The 19,537-nt window shown below is 30.9% G+C and overlaps 1 protein-coding gene across 4 annotated transcripts in view; it reads left to right on the forward strand.

The window, feature by feature from the left end:
* The window catches only part of UPF2 (UPF2 regulator of nonsense mediated mRNA decay), a 187,820-nt gene that overhangs the window by 10,037 nt on the left and 158,246 nt on the right, over nucleotides 1–19,537 (forward strand). For all 4 annotated transcript variants that reach the window (XM_051961295.1, XM_051961293.1, XM_051961297.1 and 1 more), the window contains exon 4: nucleotides 10,130–10,290. In XM_051961295.1, coding sequence (XP_051817255.1) covers nucleotides 10,130–10,290 — 161 coding nt within the window. The remainder of the gene's footprint in view (nucleotides 1–10,129; nucleotides 10,291–19,537) is intronic.

Consider the following 19,537-nt stretch of genomic DNA (forward strand, 5'->3'; position numbering starts at 1 on the left):
AGGGAGGGAGAGAAACATTTTAACCAAACTAATGGACTTTCTAAAAAGTATAATATATGTATCGTGTCATAGCAATAGACCATAGCATATGCAAGGAAGAAGAGAAAGATGCCTTCTTTCTGATGTCAAGCTTGGTATTTATAATTTTACAATATTGAATTTTGGTTGTTTTTTTTCTTTTCATTTACATTGTTGTAAGTTTTTGTCTATATTATTTTTCTGGTTTTACTTAACTTCACTTTGCATGGGTCATAGAAATCTTCCCTTGCTTCCCTGTATTCATTATATTCGTGTTTTCTTACAGTGTAGTAATATTCCATTATGTTCATGTATGACAACTCAGCTCAATTAGTTATTCCTCTGACTGATGGACTTTGTTTTCAGTTCTTTGATGTTACTAAAAAAAAAAAGTGATACTATAAATATTTTGGTGTATTTGATACCTTTGTTTTTATCATTTATTTTTTGAGGTAAATATCTAGCAATGGGACTCTCTAGGTATAAGATTATGGACATTTTGAGTTACTTTGCTTTCCAAATTTCTTTTCCTAGTGATTAGACCCATTTACAGCTCTATCAACAGTGCATTAAGGTGCCTGTCTTTCTGCAACCTCTACAGCATTGACTATTCCTCTCTTTGTCATAATTGCTATTTTATTGGTTATGTTACTATTAGTGTTTTGGAGTCTTCTTTCACATAGTTGTAAAATAGTTTCCAAATCTCTGAGAACTTATTTTAATATCCTTTAACCATTCATTTATCCCTTGGATAATGACTTTTTGTCTTTTAAATTTCTGTCAGTTGTCTGTATTTTTTTGAATATCAGATTCTTATCAGAGGTAATTGCTATATTTCATTTAATGACAGCCTATATTTTATATTATTTTGAACCTAAATGCAAATTTTCATATTAAAGAGGGGGAGGAAATGAGGCCATATAAGCCACATAATTAATTTTTAACAATGAATAAATTCAATTTAAGACATTTATTAAGTGCCTTCTATATGCAGTGTACTGTAGTTAGTGCTGAGGACACAAAAATGTTCCAGCCTTTATATAGTACTTTAAGATCTGTAAACCCCTTAACATATTTGTCATTTAATCCTTACTACAACCTTGTGAGATTGGTGCTATTATTATCCCCATTTTACATTGGAAGAGCCCAGAAAAGTTAAATGATTTGTCCAGAGTCATACAACTTGAGGATTTGAGGGTGAGAAAATTAGAACCAAGTTTCTAAAACTATCCACTAGAATGTGATTGAATAAGATTTGTTATAGTTGTATATAGAGATGCATGGAAGATCATTTTTGGAAAAAGTTCTCATTGGGTTTCGAGTGCTTGACACAATACTTATGAAATCTTATGTTGCCCTATAAGTATTACTGAAGTTAGTTTTTATTTTCTAGGCGTTTATATATGTGTGTATATGTGTGTATGTGTGTGTGTGTGGGTGTGTGTGTGTGTGTGTGTGTGTGTGTATAATACACATTTATATAATACATATAGATATTGAATAGGAATATTCTAGTTATTCTGTTCTGATTGTGGTTGTTTTTAAATTTTTACTATCCTTTCTATTGGCATACGATATTAATTCAGGGAAAAAAAATTGTCAGAATTAAAATATATAACATAGGACAAAAGGGACCTAGAAGTCATCCTCATCATTCCCTTTCATTTTGGAAGTACTTACTACAGATTTCCTGATAAAATGGGTCATTTAATCTTTTCTTATATAACTCCATTGATAGAGAATTTGCTCTATAAAAAAATAGTCCAGTTCATCTTTGGACACTTAAATGGACATCTGTTTTCTAGTACCTCCCAGAACAAATTTGATCCTTTGTCAGAGTAATAATCCTTTAGTTTTTTGAAGATAGCTTTTATGCCTTCTTTGTTCTCTTCCAGGTCAAACATTTCCTGTTCTTAGGATATGGTTTCCAGACCCCTTATCATATTGGTTGCTTTTCCTCACCTTCCTCTTTCCTGTCCTTCACACTACTATTCATTAAAATATTCTTGGAGCTCAACACAGTATTCCACATGTCTGTTCATCAGTGCAGACTATTATTATACCTTGTATCTTTTTGTTTTGGATTCTGGATGTTCTGGATTAATGTATTTAATTACATGAGCTGAAGCTGCAATATACTCTTCACTCATTAAAGAGTCAAAAATAAAAGCTTGTTTTCCCCACAAGAGCAATCTAGATTTCTCATACCCTGAATTTGGTATGTAATTAATTTTTTTGGTAACTAAGTATAGCATTCTACGCAGATTCTTCCTAAATTAATATTATTGGTGTGAATTCAATGCATTGTCCTGTAGCATTAACTTTGAATCTTTGGTTCTTTCTATTGTATTCATTCACCCTTCTGGTTCTATGCTACCTATAGATTTTTGTAATTACACTTTCTTTGATTGTATCTAAGATAGTACGAAACTGGCTAGGTCCAAGGAAAAAGCCTAGTGGCACTTTACCAGAGACTACTTTATGTTGATCTTAATATTCTTTGACTGTTGAATCATGTATAAATTCACCAGATGGTACTTACTCTTATCCAGCCCATATTTCATCTTGTAATACTTTTAGTTACTTTGTTCACATGGGTAGTTTGCAAGAAGAACATTAGAAAATAGATAGTATATAGCCCTTGGAATAATACTTGAGTCTGTCTTCCACTTTGTATCATTGCTGTTAACTTCAGGCTGGGGATTTTTGGTAGGCTAGGACAGAATACTGATCTATCATTTGCACTAATAAGAGTTGAATATAATAGACTAAGGACACAGTTTTCACTTTTACTGGAAATTTTTTAAAAGTAATTTCCGAGTAGAAAAACTTGTAATTCTCTTAATTCTGTTTTGTTAATTCAATAAATAATTCTTTCATTTCATTTTCAGCAAACATAGTAGGCCTTAGTATTTTGTCAATAATGATCAATACAACCATAGTATTTTGTCAAATTGTCAAATATGGTCAATACAACCATAGTATTTTATCATTTGAGTAGTTGAAATATGGGGAATTTTAATCACTACTAGGCTAAAAATATCGTCCTAACACAGTTAATTCATTAATTTTAAAATATTTATATTTGAAAAGATGTTGGGAGAATGTTAAAAACTATTTTTGGAAATTATTTAAAAGAGTCTTTGAAATCATTTCTGCCTTAATATATCAAGTCTTAAAATGAACACTTTTAATATATTGCTATGATAATTTCATTTTGTTTAGACAAAAATATTACCACCATCCATGCTACTAACAGAAGACATTTATTGCTATAGTGAAATTTCTTTTAAAATGGAGATAAAAAGGATTAAAATATTTCTAAAAGAAATTTCTGGAGAAATGAGGAAAAAGAGAACTAAAAGCAAAAGTTTTTTTTTTTTTTTTTTTTTTTTTTTTTTTTTTTTAAGATTCCCTGCCCAGTTCTTTCAGAATTATTACTATGTGTTGTACTAATTTGACTGCACAAGGTCACAACTAAAATGAATCTTCTATCTTCTTGCCAGGGTTTTCTTTTTATAAAAGTTTGTCTAATCAAAGACCAACATAATATGGTTTTGGCATAATCTTTCATTTCATATTTTTAGCTTTAATTAAGAACTGAAATTCTTATATTCTCATGCCAGGCTTCTTAAATTTGTTTCACTTGAGATCCTAGTTGACCAAAAAAATTTTTACATGACTCCTGGTATAGTTATATAAAATAGGCAAGTGAAACATTTACTGATAATAAATCATAATTTTGAAACGCCCACATTCTGAGACCCCCACATGATGTGAAGCTGAGCTTTAATGCCCTCCCCCCCGCTTTCTTTTTTTTTTTTTTTGCTTTATGCTTTAAGTTTGCTTTCTCTAGTACCTTTCACTATTCTATCTTAAATCTTTTCATTACTTTTTTACATATTTTATATCTATTAAGGCCTACTCTGAAGCTTCACTCTGTTTTGATGATTATGGGTTATAGGATGTGCCAATATCTTATAGCTCCAGCAGTTTCTATTGGGTTGGAAAGATTTCAGGTATCAGCTCATTCTAGTTATAGGGATTTAGCATAAGGTTGGCCACAGGGTAATGATTTTTGCAATCAAGAGTTTTGCAGACTCTTAAATATTTTTATCTTCTAAATTTTATTGGTAATCATATCTATTAGTCTGAAGTCAAAGTCTTTCATGAACCTTTCAGTGCCTTTATTTAGCTATTTAAAAGTTTTATAAGGAATTTGCTACAAACTGTTATTTAATAAATATGATATTCTTATTAGGCCAAAATAGATCAAATAGAAGAATAAACTGAACGGTTTGAATAGAATTATCTTTGTAATATATATTTGAGAATTGAGAATTTGAGAAATAGGGACTATGTTGTTTATTTTAGATAGGAGGTTTATTAGAGAGAAATGAGAATAGCTCTGTTATATGCAAGTTAGCTTGCAATTCTAAAAATCACATGCTGCCTCCTCCTTGCTTGCTCTCATATTATGTAAGTTTCTTCACCGAAGTCCTAAATTGATGCCTTGTTGAACTATGTAAATGCTACAATCTTGAAGATTGTTCAGTGGAGTTTAAACTCTCTCAGATTCTGTAATTTTATATATAGGTTTGCTGATAGCTATTACGGAAGATCCAAGCTAGCTGAGTTTTGAGAGGCTATATTAGGGGATGCATTTTGGGGGACATATAAACTCATTAGTAACTTGATTATGGTATATAAGGATTGCAATCTGTGCAGTGTAATCTCTGATGAATTCAATCATAGTCTCTTAAAATTGAAGGTGAGGTAGAAGAAGAGGTCAACTAGTGAGCATACTATATCATAGGAGATCAGTTGACTTTGCATTTTTATTGCATGTCAAATGAAATGGCACCAATGCTATATGACTTTGCTATATATGTTATATATAGTCCTGAAAAAATTGTAATTAAGATGAAAATTTAATTTATTTTTAGATTGAAATTGACTTCCCTTGTAATTGTAGGTATGTGTTGCCTTAGTATTCTCTAAAAAATTATTATATGTACAATTGAGAGATACTTTGAGAGGTTTTATTTTATAGCTGAAGAAACTGATATACAAAGAGAATAAGTGGCTTATCCAAAATCTTACAGATAGCAAGAAACAAATCAAGAATTGCTCTGTACATGATTGCTGATTTGGAAAGGGTATATTTGCTGCCTTTGTCATTCTATCCTACATTTAATTTGTCTATTCATCTTTTGTAAAAAGTCATTCAGTGAGACAATGAGTTTTGTGCAAGCATTTTAAAATCAAATACTTAATAAAATAAAATGAATTTTATTTTAAGGCCAAATATATATATATATTGGTTGATCAATAATATAATTAAATTTTAAAAATTGAATAATTATTTCATTTTTACTAAAAACCAAAAAACCTCAGTAGCATTAGACCTACTACTATCATCTCCCATCACCAAAGTGTTAAGTGCTTAGTGGGCACCAAGAAATGTTTATATAGTAAATTGGAAAGCTTTCTTGAGATACTTTTCCAACAGTTCTTCCTTCTCAAGTGCTTTGTGTTGGCATACTTTGTCAAATGAGCCTTGTAAAATGTTAAAAGTGTATTTAAGAAATAAAACACAATTCTCTGAGAACTGAGCACATTAATTTTTAACTGGCTTCTCTTCAAGTTTTTTGAAGTTTGGTTTGATTGTTGATTTTAATTAATAGGAGAGTTAGGATCTGGAAAATGTGTGTGATAACTAAATAAATGGAAAACTAGTTTTACTCTATTAAGAGCAAAAGGCTGAGTAAGAATTAAAAACAAGTAGACATTAAAAAAACTTCATTTTTATCTGAAGTTTTAACTTTGATTATTTTGATAAATTTGGAATCATCTTGTTTCTGCTCATGCCTAAAAAATCAACAAGTAGAGTATATCTTGTCAAATTGGATGTGCCTGTTATATTCCTTTATAAAACAAGAATGTGAGAACTTCTTGAAGAAATAAAAGTTGCAGGTTGTTTTAATTTGACACATTTGATAGTTCCTTTTTTTTTTTTTTTTTTTTTTTTTTTTTGATCATTGCTTTTCATTGATTCCCTCATTTGTAACAAAGGCTTAAGGAAAATGAAAAACTATTTGATAGAACGTGTGATATTCAATACCTGTAATATTCCTTTCTATTGAGAGAAGGGACATATGTTTCAACATATTTCTTAGGCCAAAATTAATCATTGCAGTTAATTGAAGTTCTTTTTTCTAGTATTGTTTTCATTTGTTATTGTAATTATTATGTATATGATTAATTTGGTTCTACTCTGTGTCAATTCATACAAATGTACTTATAATTTCTTGTGAAATAGAATTCTAGTACATTTATATATCCTTGTTTGGCTAGTCTTTGCAGTGTTTGAAGAAGATATATTGACAATTTTCTAAAGCAGAAATAATTGGGTATTATTATATTAAAAATAAACTATTAATTTCATCCTTATAATAGACTCTAAATTTCTGGAAAAGTATTGTTTTAAAATTAGGATATAGGGAGTTTTTTAATTATCATTTTTAATATTACCTGTATTTCCCAAAAATATCTCTACTTTCTCTCCATCCCAAAAAACCAGTGGAATTCAAAAAAAATCCCCATTCAACAGTTAATTCACATTGAAAAAGGCTAATGTTTTATGACCATAGTCCCCAGCCTCTGCAAAAAAGTAGGGGATGATATCTTCTCATATTTCTTCTCTGGGGCCATACTTAGTTATAATAGTTATGTTAGGATCCAGTTTTGATTTTGTTGTTCTTAAATGTTTTGTGTTAAAATACCCTGACTCTTACTTAAATATTCAGAAAGTAAAAAGGTACAATTTTGGGTAGCCTAAGAAGGTAACAACTTAGTGAATATGTGTAGTTAAATAACAGATAAATCATGCTAACAGTAAACTCTTTTAATTGATAAAATCATAATAATTCATAATTAACTTTAGTAGCCTAGGTTTGAAAATGAAAGAAAATTAAGCTAATAACTTTATTGAGAACATTTTGAAAACTCCAGTGATAAAAAATAAGTACTTTAAAAACAAATTGCTTTTGAAAAATGCTTAGTTATGAAACATGATTTTTTTTTTGCTTAGATTTCCTTTTTCATCACAGACATAGCACCCTTAGCTTGTATAATTAGGTTCAGCCATAGACAAATCTTAACCACCTGTGGCAGAAATAATTTTAATATGCCTTTATAATATGATATGATTTTGGGGGAAAGATTTTCTTTTGTATTGCTTAGGTTTCTTTTGTGTTAGTAAAATTTGTATTTCTTGAGTTCAGACAAATCAATGGGTAGATAAGTACTTCAGTATATTGTACTGGATAGTATTTGGAGGAAGCCAGAAACTTAGATGCTTTTTATTTTAGTTGGTGTGGATATTCTTACTTGTATAAATTGTAAACTTTTTGAATGTCAATTAGAGTTGCTATGGTCTATTTGTTCATCATTGTGACCATTTGGGGATAAACCTTTCAGAATTAAGCTAGTGATGGACTACTCATCTGTCACCTAGATCTTGCTTGAAATCTTTCCATTTTAGTATCATTTCCATGATAATAATAATAATAATAGCTACAACTTATATATCACCTATTATACACTTACTATGCAAAGCACTTTACAAATATTATCTCATTTGATCCTTTTAACAGTTCTAAGAGGTAGATGCTATCCTTCTACCCATTTTAGAGGCAAAAAGAGGTTAAATCAGTTGCCACAGATCACATATCTAGTAGTGTCTGAAACTATTTGAACACAGATTTTCCCGACTCCAGGCCTGGTATTCTGCTGAGCTATCTAGCTGCTAGAAGTTGTGTTTACTGGCATATTTTTTGAGAATTTAAGGTGCGTTCATGCCACAATGAGGTATGAAAATAAGACTTCAGAGAAGGATGAGAAGCCATGTAATATTTAAAAAAATAAATTTATTGATATCTTTTGGTTTTATACTGTCTAAATTTCCCTATGTCCCCTTTACTTCCTTTCCCAGAGAACTATCCCATGCAATAATTTTTTTTGAAGAAAAATTGAAAGTGAAAAAACATTAAGATGATTAATACATCTTTAAAAAATCTGAAAATATGTGAAGTGCTCTACACCTCTGGAACACCTCTTACCTTTGCCAAGTAATAGGGATGAAGACATTGTCTTCCCAGAGCTCTTCTTTGGGGTTGTACTTGTTTTCTTTTTTTTTTTTTTTAAATGATTCTATTTTTTATTTAACAAGATTTATTTTCTTCTACCTCTTTCTTCCCGTTAGAGAAAAAATAAAAATAAAATTCCTGTTACAGAGAAACAGTCAAGCAAAATAAATTCCTGCACTGACCATATTTTTTTTTTTTTGAACTCTCAGTCTGTCCTCTTGAATCTTGTCACCTCTCAGTCAGAAAGAAAAAAAAAAAGGAAGGAAGCATGTATTAAGCACTTGATAATGGTATAGGCATTTTGTTAAATGCTTTTACAAATATTAACTCATGTTATCTCATTTTACATCAATCCTGAGAGAGAGGTGCTAAAAATATCTTTTTTATGATTGAGGAAATTTGAAATAGGCCAAAGTCAAGTGACTTGCCTAAGGTGACATGATTAGAGTGGATTTGAGGCTAAATTTGAACTCCAGTCCAGTCAGCATTTATTAAGTACCTATGCCATTTAAAAATTTCCCCTATGTGGTCTTGGTTCTCTGAAATAGTGGAGAGCTTTTGCATTGATCAGAATTGTTAGTTTTAAAAAGTTGTTTTTGTATACATTGTTCATTTGGATCAGCTCTTGGTATAGTATCTAGTCTGTAGTTAGCACTTAAAAATGTTTCTTGACTGCTCATTTCTTGCATCATTTCATTTAAGTTGTCTCAATTTTTCCTAAAATCATTCCTTTTGTTACTTCTAAAAGTTATATTACATTCATAAATTTTTCAGTGATAGAAACTCATTGGGCATCTACACTGTTTCTAAGGGTTTTTTTTTGCTCCCACAAAAATTGCTGCTAGAGGAAGCAGAGTGATGAAATGAATAGAGCTGTAGACCTGGAGTCAGGAAGATCTGAATTCTCGTACAGACACTGGGTAGCTACTCAAGCAGACCTTGGACAAGCCACTAAATGTCACTTGTCTTCAGTTTCCTTAACTGAAATTCTTTTGAAAAGTTAGTTCTAATATTTTGACTACTTTTGAGGAGTAGCTTTTGGAAGCCATTTTTAAAAATCAGCTGTGATTAATCTACACGTAGTTTAATATAGAGTTGACTAGTATATAATTATTAAGATGTTGAATATTTTAAGCATATTATGGATTTAAGTTACTATGGTGGGTTTCCTCTAAAAGTTTTCATTTCTGAAATGAATTTTCTGATGAAATTGTTCTTTTGGTAATGAATTGTTTTCCTGTGACTTGATTATTGGAGTAACACTTAGACTAAATGATTCTCTGTGGTTATTACAATTGCTTACTTTGAGTAAAACTGGGAGAACATTGTACATAGTGACATATTATGTCATAATATTATGTGATGATCACCTCTCCATACATTTAGCTCTTTTCAGCAATACAGTGATCAAAGACATGATGGAAAATGTTATCCACATCCAGAGAAAGAATTTTAGAGTTTGAATGCAGATTGAAACATTATTTTCTTTCTTTCTTTTTCATGGTTTTCCCTTTTTGTTCTGATTTTTCCTTTCACAATGTGACTAATCTGGAAATATATTTAACATGATTGTATATGTATAACCTTTATGTGATTGCTTGCTGTTTTAGGGAATGGGAAGGGAGAAAAATTTGGAACTCAAAACTTTGTAAAAATGAATGTCAAAAATTAACTTTACATGTAATTGGAACAAATTTTTAAAAACTTAAGTGAAAAAGTTAAAATTGCTTATTCCATCATTCTTTAAGGAAATAAACATTAAGATAACATTTCTTAGCAATTTTGAATATAAAGATTAATTTTATATTGAATCTTAAAATATTGTTACCAGTGTTTGTGATACCTAATGTTTATGTCTACATTTTAAATTGTCACGAACTAATTTAATTCCAGTTTTATATAAATTCTTGGTCAAACATGTTTTGATAAGTTTAACAGGCTATTTCATTCTTTATTTATAGACGTATTCTACATTCTAAAGGGGAGCTGAGTGAAGATCGACATAAGCAGTATGAAGAATTTGCTATGTCTTATCAGAAATTACTGGCAAATTCTCAGTCTTTAGCAGACCTTTTGGATGAAAATATGCCTGATCTTCCTCAGGACAAACCAACACCAGAGGGTAAGCTAGCATAATAAACAAATTTTGACATCTCTTTATTACTAATTTTTCTTGAGGATTAATAGTTTATTGGCTAAGTTTTTATCTATAAATGAAAATTACCCCTAGTTTTTTCTTTTTCAGATTTTTTTGTATAGTGAATAGTATTAAAACTTGATACAGTTGAGAACTGATAGTATGGTATAGTGCAAAGTAAATTGGTCTGTGCTTTGTAATCTTGAATAATCCCTTCAGACCAGAATTAGTATAATAAAGGGGTTGGACTAGTTCATTGATCTGTCTGAATCTTTCTGGATCACATTATAAACTCATCAATAGGTTATTTGTCTCATTTCCTAGATTTCTTGGATTCAGAAAGATTAACTAGTCTATCATTCTATAAATAAGGAAATTAAGACTTAAGAGAGATTAAATGATCCATACTTAATTTTTTTCCTCCATTTCTTCACTGAGGAAAAATGATATTTTAAATTTACTGTCTTTCACTAGGGAGAAAAGTTGTTTCGGGATCTATGCTGAAAGATCCTCTTTTGATAGTCTTCCTAAAGGTCTTAGATAGACTACTGTTAAAAATTGACTTTTAGTATTGTTCTTAAATTTATATATTACCTGGTAACTGTTAATATTAATGTACCTAATATTAATGGGTAGTATTAAATACAGATGGAGGAAGAATTTAGGACATTATTAGAATTGAGAAAAACAATAGAAGAAATGTTTTGTGTGTGTGTGTGTGTGTGTGTGTGTGTGTGTGTGTGTGTGTGTGTGATAGTGGTGGTAGGGGGGGGGGGGTTTGTTATAGGAATTAAAAAAGAATCATTTAGTATCAGAATGTTAATTAAGTTAATGTTAACCCCCTAATGGGGGTTTTCAATCTTAAGTACAAAATAATCTACTTAAAGCTTTGATTGTTAGCTTCTCCAGACCAATCTGGCCTGCCATCTTCTTGCTTTCTTTAATTCCCTGTATTCACTAATGTTTCATAGGATTTAGTAATGTAAGTGAGGAAAGCAAAATTTAAGAATGAATGGGAAAGCTAGAAATTTTAAATAAAAAGTGATATATTTTTGTGACTTTAGGCAATTGGAATTAAGTTACTTGCCTAGGTTCACATAGCTAGTAAGTGGTTAATGTCTTAGGTCAGATTTGAATAAAGGTAGGTCCTCCTGACTTCAAAACCAGTGGTTCCATTTAACTGTTCCCTTAATTAGATTTAATATGTAATTAGCCATTGTCAAAAATGAGTCTTTCTGGTCATTTTGTAGTTGTGTTTTCACTTGATATAAGGAAACTTCACAATAGTTTCTCAAACTTGGCATTATCCAAAACTGGATTTAGGGCAAATGAGTTCTTTTAAAACTGAATCTTATTTCTGACTTTACTGTATTGTCAATAGTACTGTAATTATATTGTCTTTGGCAATTTGGGTGGTACCAGTGGAGAAGGGCACAAATATGAGAAATATTATTGTTGTGGAAAGGACAAGAGCTGATAACTAATAATATATGAAAATCAAATGGAAATTTCAAAAATTACAGGTTTTAAATGTATTATAATATTCCTGAGAGAATATTGGTCATAAAATTATTATAATGGTGATCTTTTTTAATAACAAAATTTACTGAATTCAAACAAAAGACTTGACACTGAAAAATATGTTGTTAATTCCAGTGAATATAATAAAATATTAAGACTAAGTGGAAAAGAAAAATAGAAAATGAATTCTGGGGAGAGCTATTCAAAGTAAGAGGTCACAAATTGAAACTTCTAGGAGGTTTAAAAATTACTTCTTTCACATCAAAATTTACATTTTCAATTTTGTTAGAAGAATCTTTTCATATAAATTATTGTTAAAACATCTATAGTTAACAGTTGCCAAATGGCCTTGTTGATATAGATGTGAACTTTGTCATAAAGTTAATGTATTAAATAAGCAATTAATATAAAAATTCATACTTTGATATATACATTGGTCCTTTGAGTGATAAAAAAAATTGTCATTGTTATTTTATTTTATCACTCAGTATTTGTTCTATATTAGATAGAGTAGCAGTGAGTTTTTAGTCTCAGTTCTTGTACAGGATGGGCCCCAATTCCAGAAGTAAAAAAGAGAATTTGAGTTCTGTCTTTGATGAAAAATCCAAATTATACAAAATAATGATTGGTTTACTCTATAGAAGAAGGAACACATTTGTTTCAGTGACTGAAAACTAGACTGTATTAATGGCAGCCTGAAGAAATTGTGGGAAAGGATAGAAGAGATAAATGGAGGGGAAAGCAAGTGAAGAGAGAAATAGGAACTGTTTTTGCAGAAGTGATAGTGGGGATAAGATTTGAGACCTTAAGACTGATCAGAAAGGAAGAGAAAAGAAAAAATCATAATGGTACAGCAGTTTAGGTGCACTTAGCAATAATATAATAATTGATGATCCCTGAGAATTTTCGGGCACTATAATAGTAACATACTTCTAGAATGGCACTGTAGTTTGTTATTACTTGCTACCAGATAAACAATTACTGCATATACCTTAGTCCTTCAAGACATCCTTTTATGTCCGTGAATATTATTGAACAATCAATACTTGTAATATGTGTAAAAAATACAGTAAATGAACTTGAGCTGACCAAGAAAAGTTTAATTATGTTTAATATTCTGTATTCTAAGTCAGGAAAATAAATAATATGTTTTAAAAAGATTACTACTTTAACAAATACCAAATAAAAATTCCTAACAGCTCATACTCTGATCATTTTAGATAAGTGGATGATTTCTGTATTAAATATGTGACATATACTTTTAAATTTTTCTTGTTTTAAAATTTAAAATATTTTGTGACAAAATATTAAGAAATTGTTTATTCATTTTAAACTTAAATGCAAAGTGAAAAAAAAAATTCCAAGTGTACAACAGAACATAGAGGATGCAATACAAAGTACCATGTTTCCATTTCTGTTTACTAAATACTGTACCTTTTTTTTTTTTTTCCAACTATCCAGATTTTCTAAGCTTCCTTTTAAATTTTCTTTTGTTTTCTGGGGGGGGCAGTTTTAATTTTTTTTTTCTCTCTCCCTACTCTGCCTAGAGAAGACTACAATTAAACACAAGTATATATTTCATTTTTATATGTATGTATGTATACACATATCTATATACATCTATACATACACATATGTATAAGCAAAACCATATCAGTTTTTTCTCTGAAGGTGGTTAACATCTTTCATAGATCCATGTCTTTCCATGTCTTTTCTAAAATCAATCAGCTTATCATTTGTTTTAGCATAGTAGTATTTCATCATTACAATTTGTTTAGTTATTTCCCAATTGAAAGACGTCTATCATTTTAACCAATTTGAAACTTGTAAGATGATGTCCCAGAGTTTTTTTTAATTTGTATTTCTCTCATCAATAATGGTTTAGAGATTTTTATATGACTACATATAGTTTTGATTTCTTCATTAAGAAAAATACCTGTTCATATCCCTTGACCGTTTATTAACTGAGGAAAGACTCATTCTTATAAATTTGGCAAAGTTCTTTATATATTTGAAAAATGAAACCTAAGGTATTATCTTTGGAATGTTTTCTCAATTTTCAGTTTTTTCTTCTAATGTTGACTACATTTTATTTGTATAAGCATTTTTCATTATTATAATTGAAATTATCCATTTTGTACTTCACCATGCTCTCTATTTCTTGTTTGCTCATAAGTTGTTCGCCTATCTATAAATCTGATAGGTAATATGTTCCATAGTCTTGTAATTTTCTTGTGATATTTTTCTTTATATCTACGTCATGTGTGCATTTTGACCTTAGCTTGGTACATGGTGTAAGATATTGGTCTATGGCCAATTTCTGCCAAATTGCTTTCCTGCTTTCCCAACAATTTTTATCAAATAATGAATTCTCATCCCAGAACTTAATCTTTATACTTTATACTTCTCAGACACAAGGTTACTCTGATCTTTTTACTACAGTGTATCATATGTCTACTTTGTTCCACTGATGTTTCTTAGACAGAACCAGGCAGTTTTGTAATTTACCGCCTTGTAACACATAGTGAGGTCTGGTACTGCCAAATATTCTTCCTTTACACTTTTTTCATTAAGTTTCTTTGAAATTGTTGATACTTTGTTCTTTCAAGTAACTTTTGTTATTTTTTTCTGACTCAGTAAATTTTTTTTTTTAACTAATTGAAATAATAGTGAGTAAATGAGTTAAGTTAAAGTATAATTTTTATTGTATTGGCTTTGCCTATCCATGAACAAATAATATTTCTCCAGTTATTTAACTTTGATTTTATTTGGATAAAATGCATTTTATAATTATGGTTATACTGGGTCTGTTTTGGGAAATACACTTTAAGGTTTAATACCTCTATCATATTTAAACAGAATATCTCTTACTATTTCTTCTTGCAGGATTTTGTTGGTGATATGTAAAAATGCTGATGATTTAAGTGGGTTTCTTTTATATAATACTACTTTGCCAAAAAATTATTGCTTTAATTAATTGAATCTTTAGGATTTTTCATGCATATGATCATATCATCTGCTCAAAAAAGATAGTTTATTATCTCATTTACCATTCTGATTGCTTTAATTTCTTTTTCATTTATTGCTATTGCTAGCATTTCTAAAACAACCTTGAATAATATTGGTGACACGTAGTGTAGTTTCCCTGTTTATTTCTTAATTAAATCCTTTTTGCTTTTAATTTTGAGGTCCTGATTACTACCCCTGTTTCTTTTACATCAGCTGAACACAGTAAATTGTACTCTACTTTGACTCTATGTGGCTCTCATATTTAGTTATGTTTTTTCCAAATGACATATTATCAGATTCTGATTTTTAATCCATTTTTGTTTGTGGGTAAATTTATAGCATTCAAAGTTATAATTGCTAGTTGTATATTTCCCTCCATTCTGTTTTTCCTCACTATTTATTCTTCTGGCCTTGTTTACCCTATCTATCCAAATTTAATTTGCTTATAATCAGTTCCTTACCCTAATCTACTTACCCCTTCCTTATTCTTACCCCCCTGCCCTTCTAATTTTTTTTTTGAGGGGGCAAGGGCTGAGGCGATTGGGGTTAAATGACTTACCCAGGGTCACACAGCTAGGAAGTGTTAAATGGCTGAGACCAATTTAAACTCAGGTCCTCCTGACTTCAGGGCTGATATTCTATCCACTATGCCACCTAGCTGTCCCTTTCCTCCTAATTCTTAATCTGCATATACTTCTGAAAGTTGCTCCCTTGTCCTTTTCCTTAACTTCTTGGAGAAATCCTTGTAGATCCCAGCTGGGATTATGTTCCTGACATATAGCCAGATATCAAAGGTAGGTTTTCTTCTGGAGAAATGCCCCTTTTCTTGCAGAACTAGTAGAGAGCTGAGCTCTTGAGGGGACTTGGAGTCACCAGAGATATGGCTTTGCCTTAGAGACTGTGACAATGCTCAGTTTTCTTACTTTGCCTAAATTTCAGTGTGGTCTTCTGTAAATTACATGTATTTTAATACTTGTAATATTCTAACTTAGAGCTTGAGATTGACCTTAGGTAAAAATTAAATCAGACCCACTCAGAAAAGGAGGAGTGTCCTGATTCTGATTCAGTGATACATTGGTCTGAATTGTCTTGGCTAGGGAGATTGGATGTAGTTACATTCTTGGAGAGGTCTTGAACCAGCATCCAAAAGCACTGGAATGAATGGGCACTAATTGTTTTCCTTGGCAGGTTCTATCTATGGATTCAGTAGGCAATCATTGAGTAAAGAAGCCATCTTTCAAGTACTTACTGTGTAATATATAAAGAATATATAAATAGAAGAATATAGAAACCAGATAATATAGGATCTCTTGTTTGACAATGAGCTTAGTTCAAACAAGAGAGTCAACCAATGGGGAAGTTACCCAAGTTTTTAATATAGTAATATTAATTTAATTTAGTAATTTAGTAATTAATTTAATATAGTAATATAGTAAGTGCTAAGGAGATAAAGGTTCCATTTTACTTCTGATTACTGTTTCATTAGGGGTAGGGGAAGAATGACTCCAAACTTTATAATTTCAAGCTTCACTCCTGTGGTGATCTTCTTCTTTTAAAATAAGTAGAATAGTTCTCTCTGGGGGAGAGGGCAGATTTCTCGGGGGAGGTTTTCTGAAGGCAGCTTTAGTATCAGTTCAAATCAATAATTACCCCAAATGCAGCCAGCTGGTAAAAATACAAAAATTTATTTCTCCTTCCAAGTTTTGTCTCTTTCCTTGGGCCCAGATAGCTAGATTCTTAGAGGCCTATCTCTCTGGTTCCAAGAGCTCCCTCCGAATGTCTCCAAATCCAAAGGTTTTGTCCTTCAGCCTCTGCCTCTGCTTTCTTCAGCCTCCATCCAGCACAAAGATGGAATGAATCTCTTGTCTCCTTCACTTGGGGCTCGGCTAGCTTTCTGGTGAGTCTTTCAGACTAACTTGGTCTCAGTAGGAGAAGTACACCACACCACAGAGAGCCTTCTCAATCTCCCACTCAACTCTCGACTCATAGCTTCTTCCTCTCAAAACTCTTCTTCCACTACCAGAAATGCCAAGTGGAAAATATTCTGGAATGAATCACTCTTTACTGGCTTATATGTGACTCTTCTGAGAGAATGGGATTATGGGTTTTCTCCCATAGTGCTCTCTGGCCCTAAGAGCTTCAAGGGAGGTGTGAATTCAGATATCTCATACTAAACACTGAAATTTCCCAAACGTGTGAACTTCAATTAGTAAAGGTGCAAACACAAGCATTGTATCAATTAGTTTTACTTAGGACCTTGTTTCAGGTTCTGGCCCAAAACATCTTGTAAGATCAGATCAATAACTCCAATGAGTTAGCAGTTTGTAAAGATTCCAACACACTCCCTTTCCCATGAAGTAGCAATTCCACAGTGGAATCTCATAACACTTAAACAAGAAGACCTTTTTATCCTATTTAGCCAAATAGAAATCAGAGAATATATAAATAGAAGAATATAGAAACCAGATAATATAGGATCTCTTGTTTGACAATGAGCTTAGTTCAAACAAGAGAGTCAACCAATGGGGAAGTTACCCAAGTTTTTAATATAGTAAGCTGCAGATAGTGACATGACTAAGGCTATTGTTCAGTCTGATCCATCTCTCCCGAAACCCCATTTGTAGTGTTCATGACAAAGATGCTGGAATGGTTTTCATTTTCTTCTCCATTTCATTTTACAAATGAGAAAATGGAGGCAAATAGATTTAAGTGACCTTTCTTGGGTCACACAGCTAAAAACCTTAAGAATCTTTCCCTCCTCCTCCTCTCCTTTATAAAACTATGTAAAGGAGACTATTCTGTGCCTCTTTTCTTACCTAGCTTTAATCATTGATTGGGCTAGATCAATTCAAACTGTGATTATCAAACTTTGTTAAACTGAGACCTGTTAAAAGACCTTAATTTTAAAAGCCCAAGCTCTCCCATTGCATTCAGGGCCATAAGCTATAGTCCTGATATATATCTTGTCCTTAGACCCAGATGGCTTTGAAGGACAAAGTGAGGTTGGTGATTTTTGTACAGCCCTCTTTTACTTAAATCCACTTCATTTGTATATCATGGTATCACCTTCCTGATGTCATGATCCTCTTTAAGAACAAGGACAAATAACAGCAATAAATCTTGTCTTCTTATTTCTTTATAAATTTAGAAGTCTTTTATGCCTTCTAGGATGTTTCTATCATTCCTTCTTTTACGCAGTTCCAGTAAGAATAAGGTTCCAGCACTACCAGGCCTCTTCTCCCATTTGCTTCTTCTACATTAGTTCTTCCTTTCACACCTCATTTATATGAGATAATTTCATCTTTTTTATTTCTCTCTACCCAGTTTTTAAAGAATTAACCCATTTTACCTCAGCTCAAGCCTTTCTTTTAAACTACCCAAGTAATGATGACAGTCTTAAGAATACTGATAATATTTCCACATATAAGAATAAAGTTTCACCTTCCTAAATCCCTTATAATTAGTCATTCACTTTTACCTTATATTTCTTCTGAATCTTTTTATGTCAAATTTTCCATTGAGTTCTGGTTTTTATTTTTTTGTCACAGATATTTGAAAGTTTTTCAGTTCATTGAATATCCTTTTTTCTTTTCCTTCCTTCCTTCCTTCTTTCTTTCCTGCCTGCCTGCCTTCTTCCTCTCTCCCTCCCTTCAAAATATTATTTTCCAAAATCTAGCTTCTAGGTTTTATGTGATTTCTTGTGGCATATAGTATTTTGTCCTTAATCTGGGAGCTTTGAAACTTGACTATGATATTCCTGTAAATTTTCATTCTGGGATTTCTTTCAGGTGATTAATATTTGGATTTTTAAAAAAATTTTTATTTCTTTACCCTCTCATTTCAGGACAATTTTCCTTCATAATTTCTTAAAATGTACTAAGCTGTTTTTGGTCATAACTAATCCAACAGTTCTTATATTGATTTATCCTCCAGCTCAGTTGTTTTTCTAATAAGATGTTTCACTTTTTTTTTAATTCTTTAGATTTAATTTTATTTACTGATGTTTTGTCATTAGCTTCCCATTGCCCAATTCTAGTTTTCAAGAATTACTTTAAGTTTTTTGAATCTTTTTTTCATTTGATTGACTTTTTGTAATTTTCTTGATTTTCTTGGATTGTTTCTTATTTTTCCTCCCTAATTTTTCCTTAGTCTCTTTTATTTGATTTTTAAAATTCTTCCAAAAATTATTTTGGGGCTAATGACCATTTGAATTTTCTTCTTTGAGGTTGGTTTTTAGAATTAGCTTTTTTGACTTCACTAGAGTGGCTTTTTAAAACTTCACTAGTCATTTATCTAAACTGCATTCTCTTCCCCTTAGGATGGATTTTTATTGATCTTTTTTTTTTTTTTCCAATCATCAGAATTTTCCCTAATACCTTTCCTCCTTCTTCCAGAGAGCTACCCCATAGAACAAATAATACTTAAGGACAAAAGGAAAGATACTCAACAGTATACAAGGGTACTATTTTTCCTTGATTTTTCCAATATTGATTATTTCCATCTTTAGTCCTTTTTTAGCGAGATACCTGTAAATGATCGATAATAGTTTTTGTCACTATTGTTTTATTATTATTATTATATTTATATACCTTTCTTGTATTTCTGTTGTCTAGGATGTTTGAAAATTAAATCATTGTTCTCATTTGGTTTTCTTTCTAAAAATGTTTCATGTGCCTTTTTATTGATAAATATTTTTTAAAAA

This window comes from Antechinus flavipes, chromosome 5, assembly GCF_016432865.1.
Source record: "Antechinus flavipes isolate AdamAnt ecotype Samford, QLD, Australia chromosome 5, AdamAnt_v2, whole genome shotgun sequence".
Classification (NCBI taxonomy): Eukaryota; Metazoa; Chordata; class Mammalia; order Dasyuromorphia; family Dasyuridae; genus Antechinus; species Antechinus flavipes.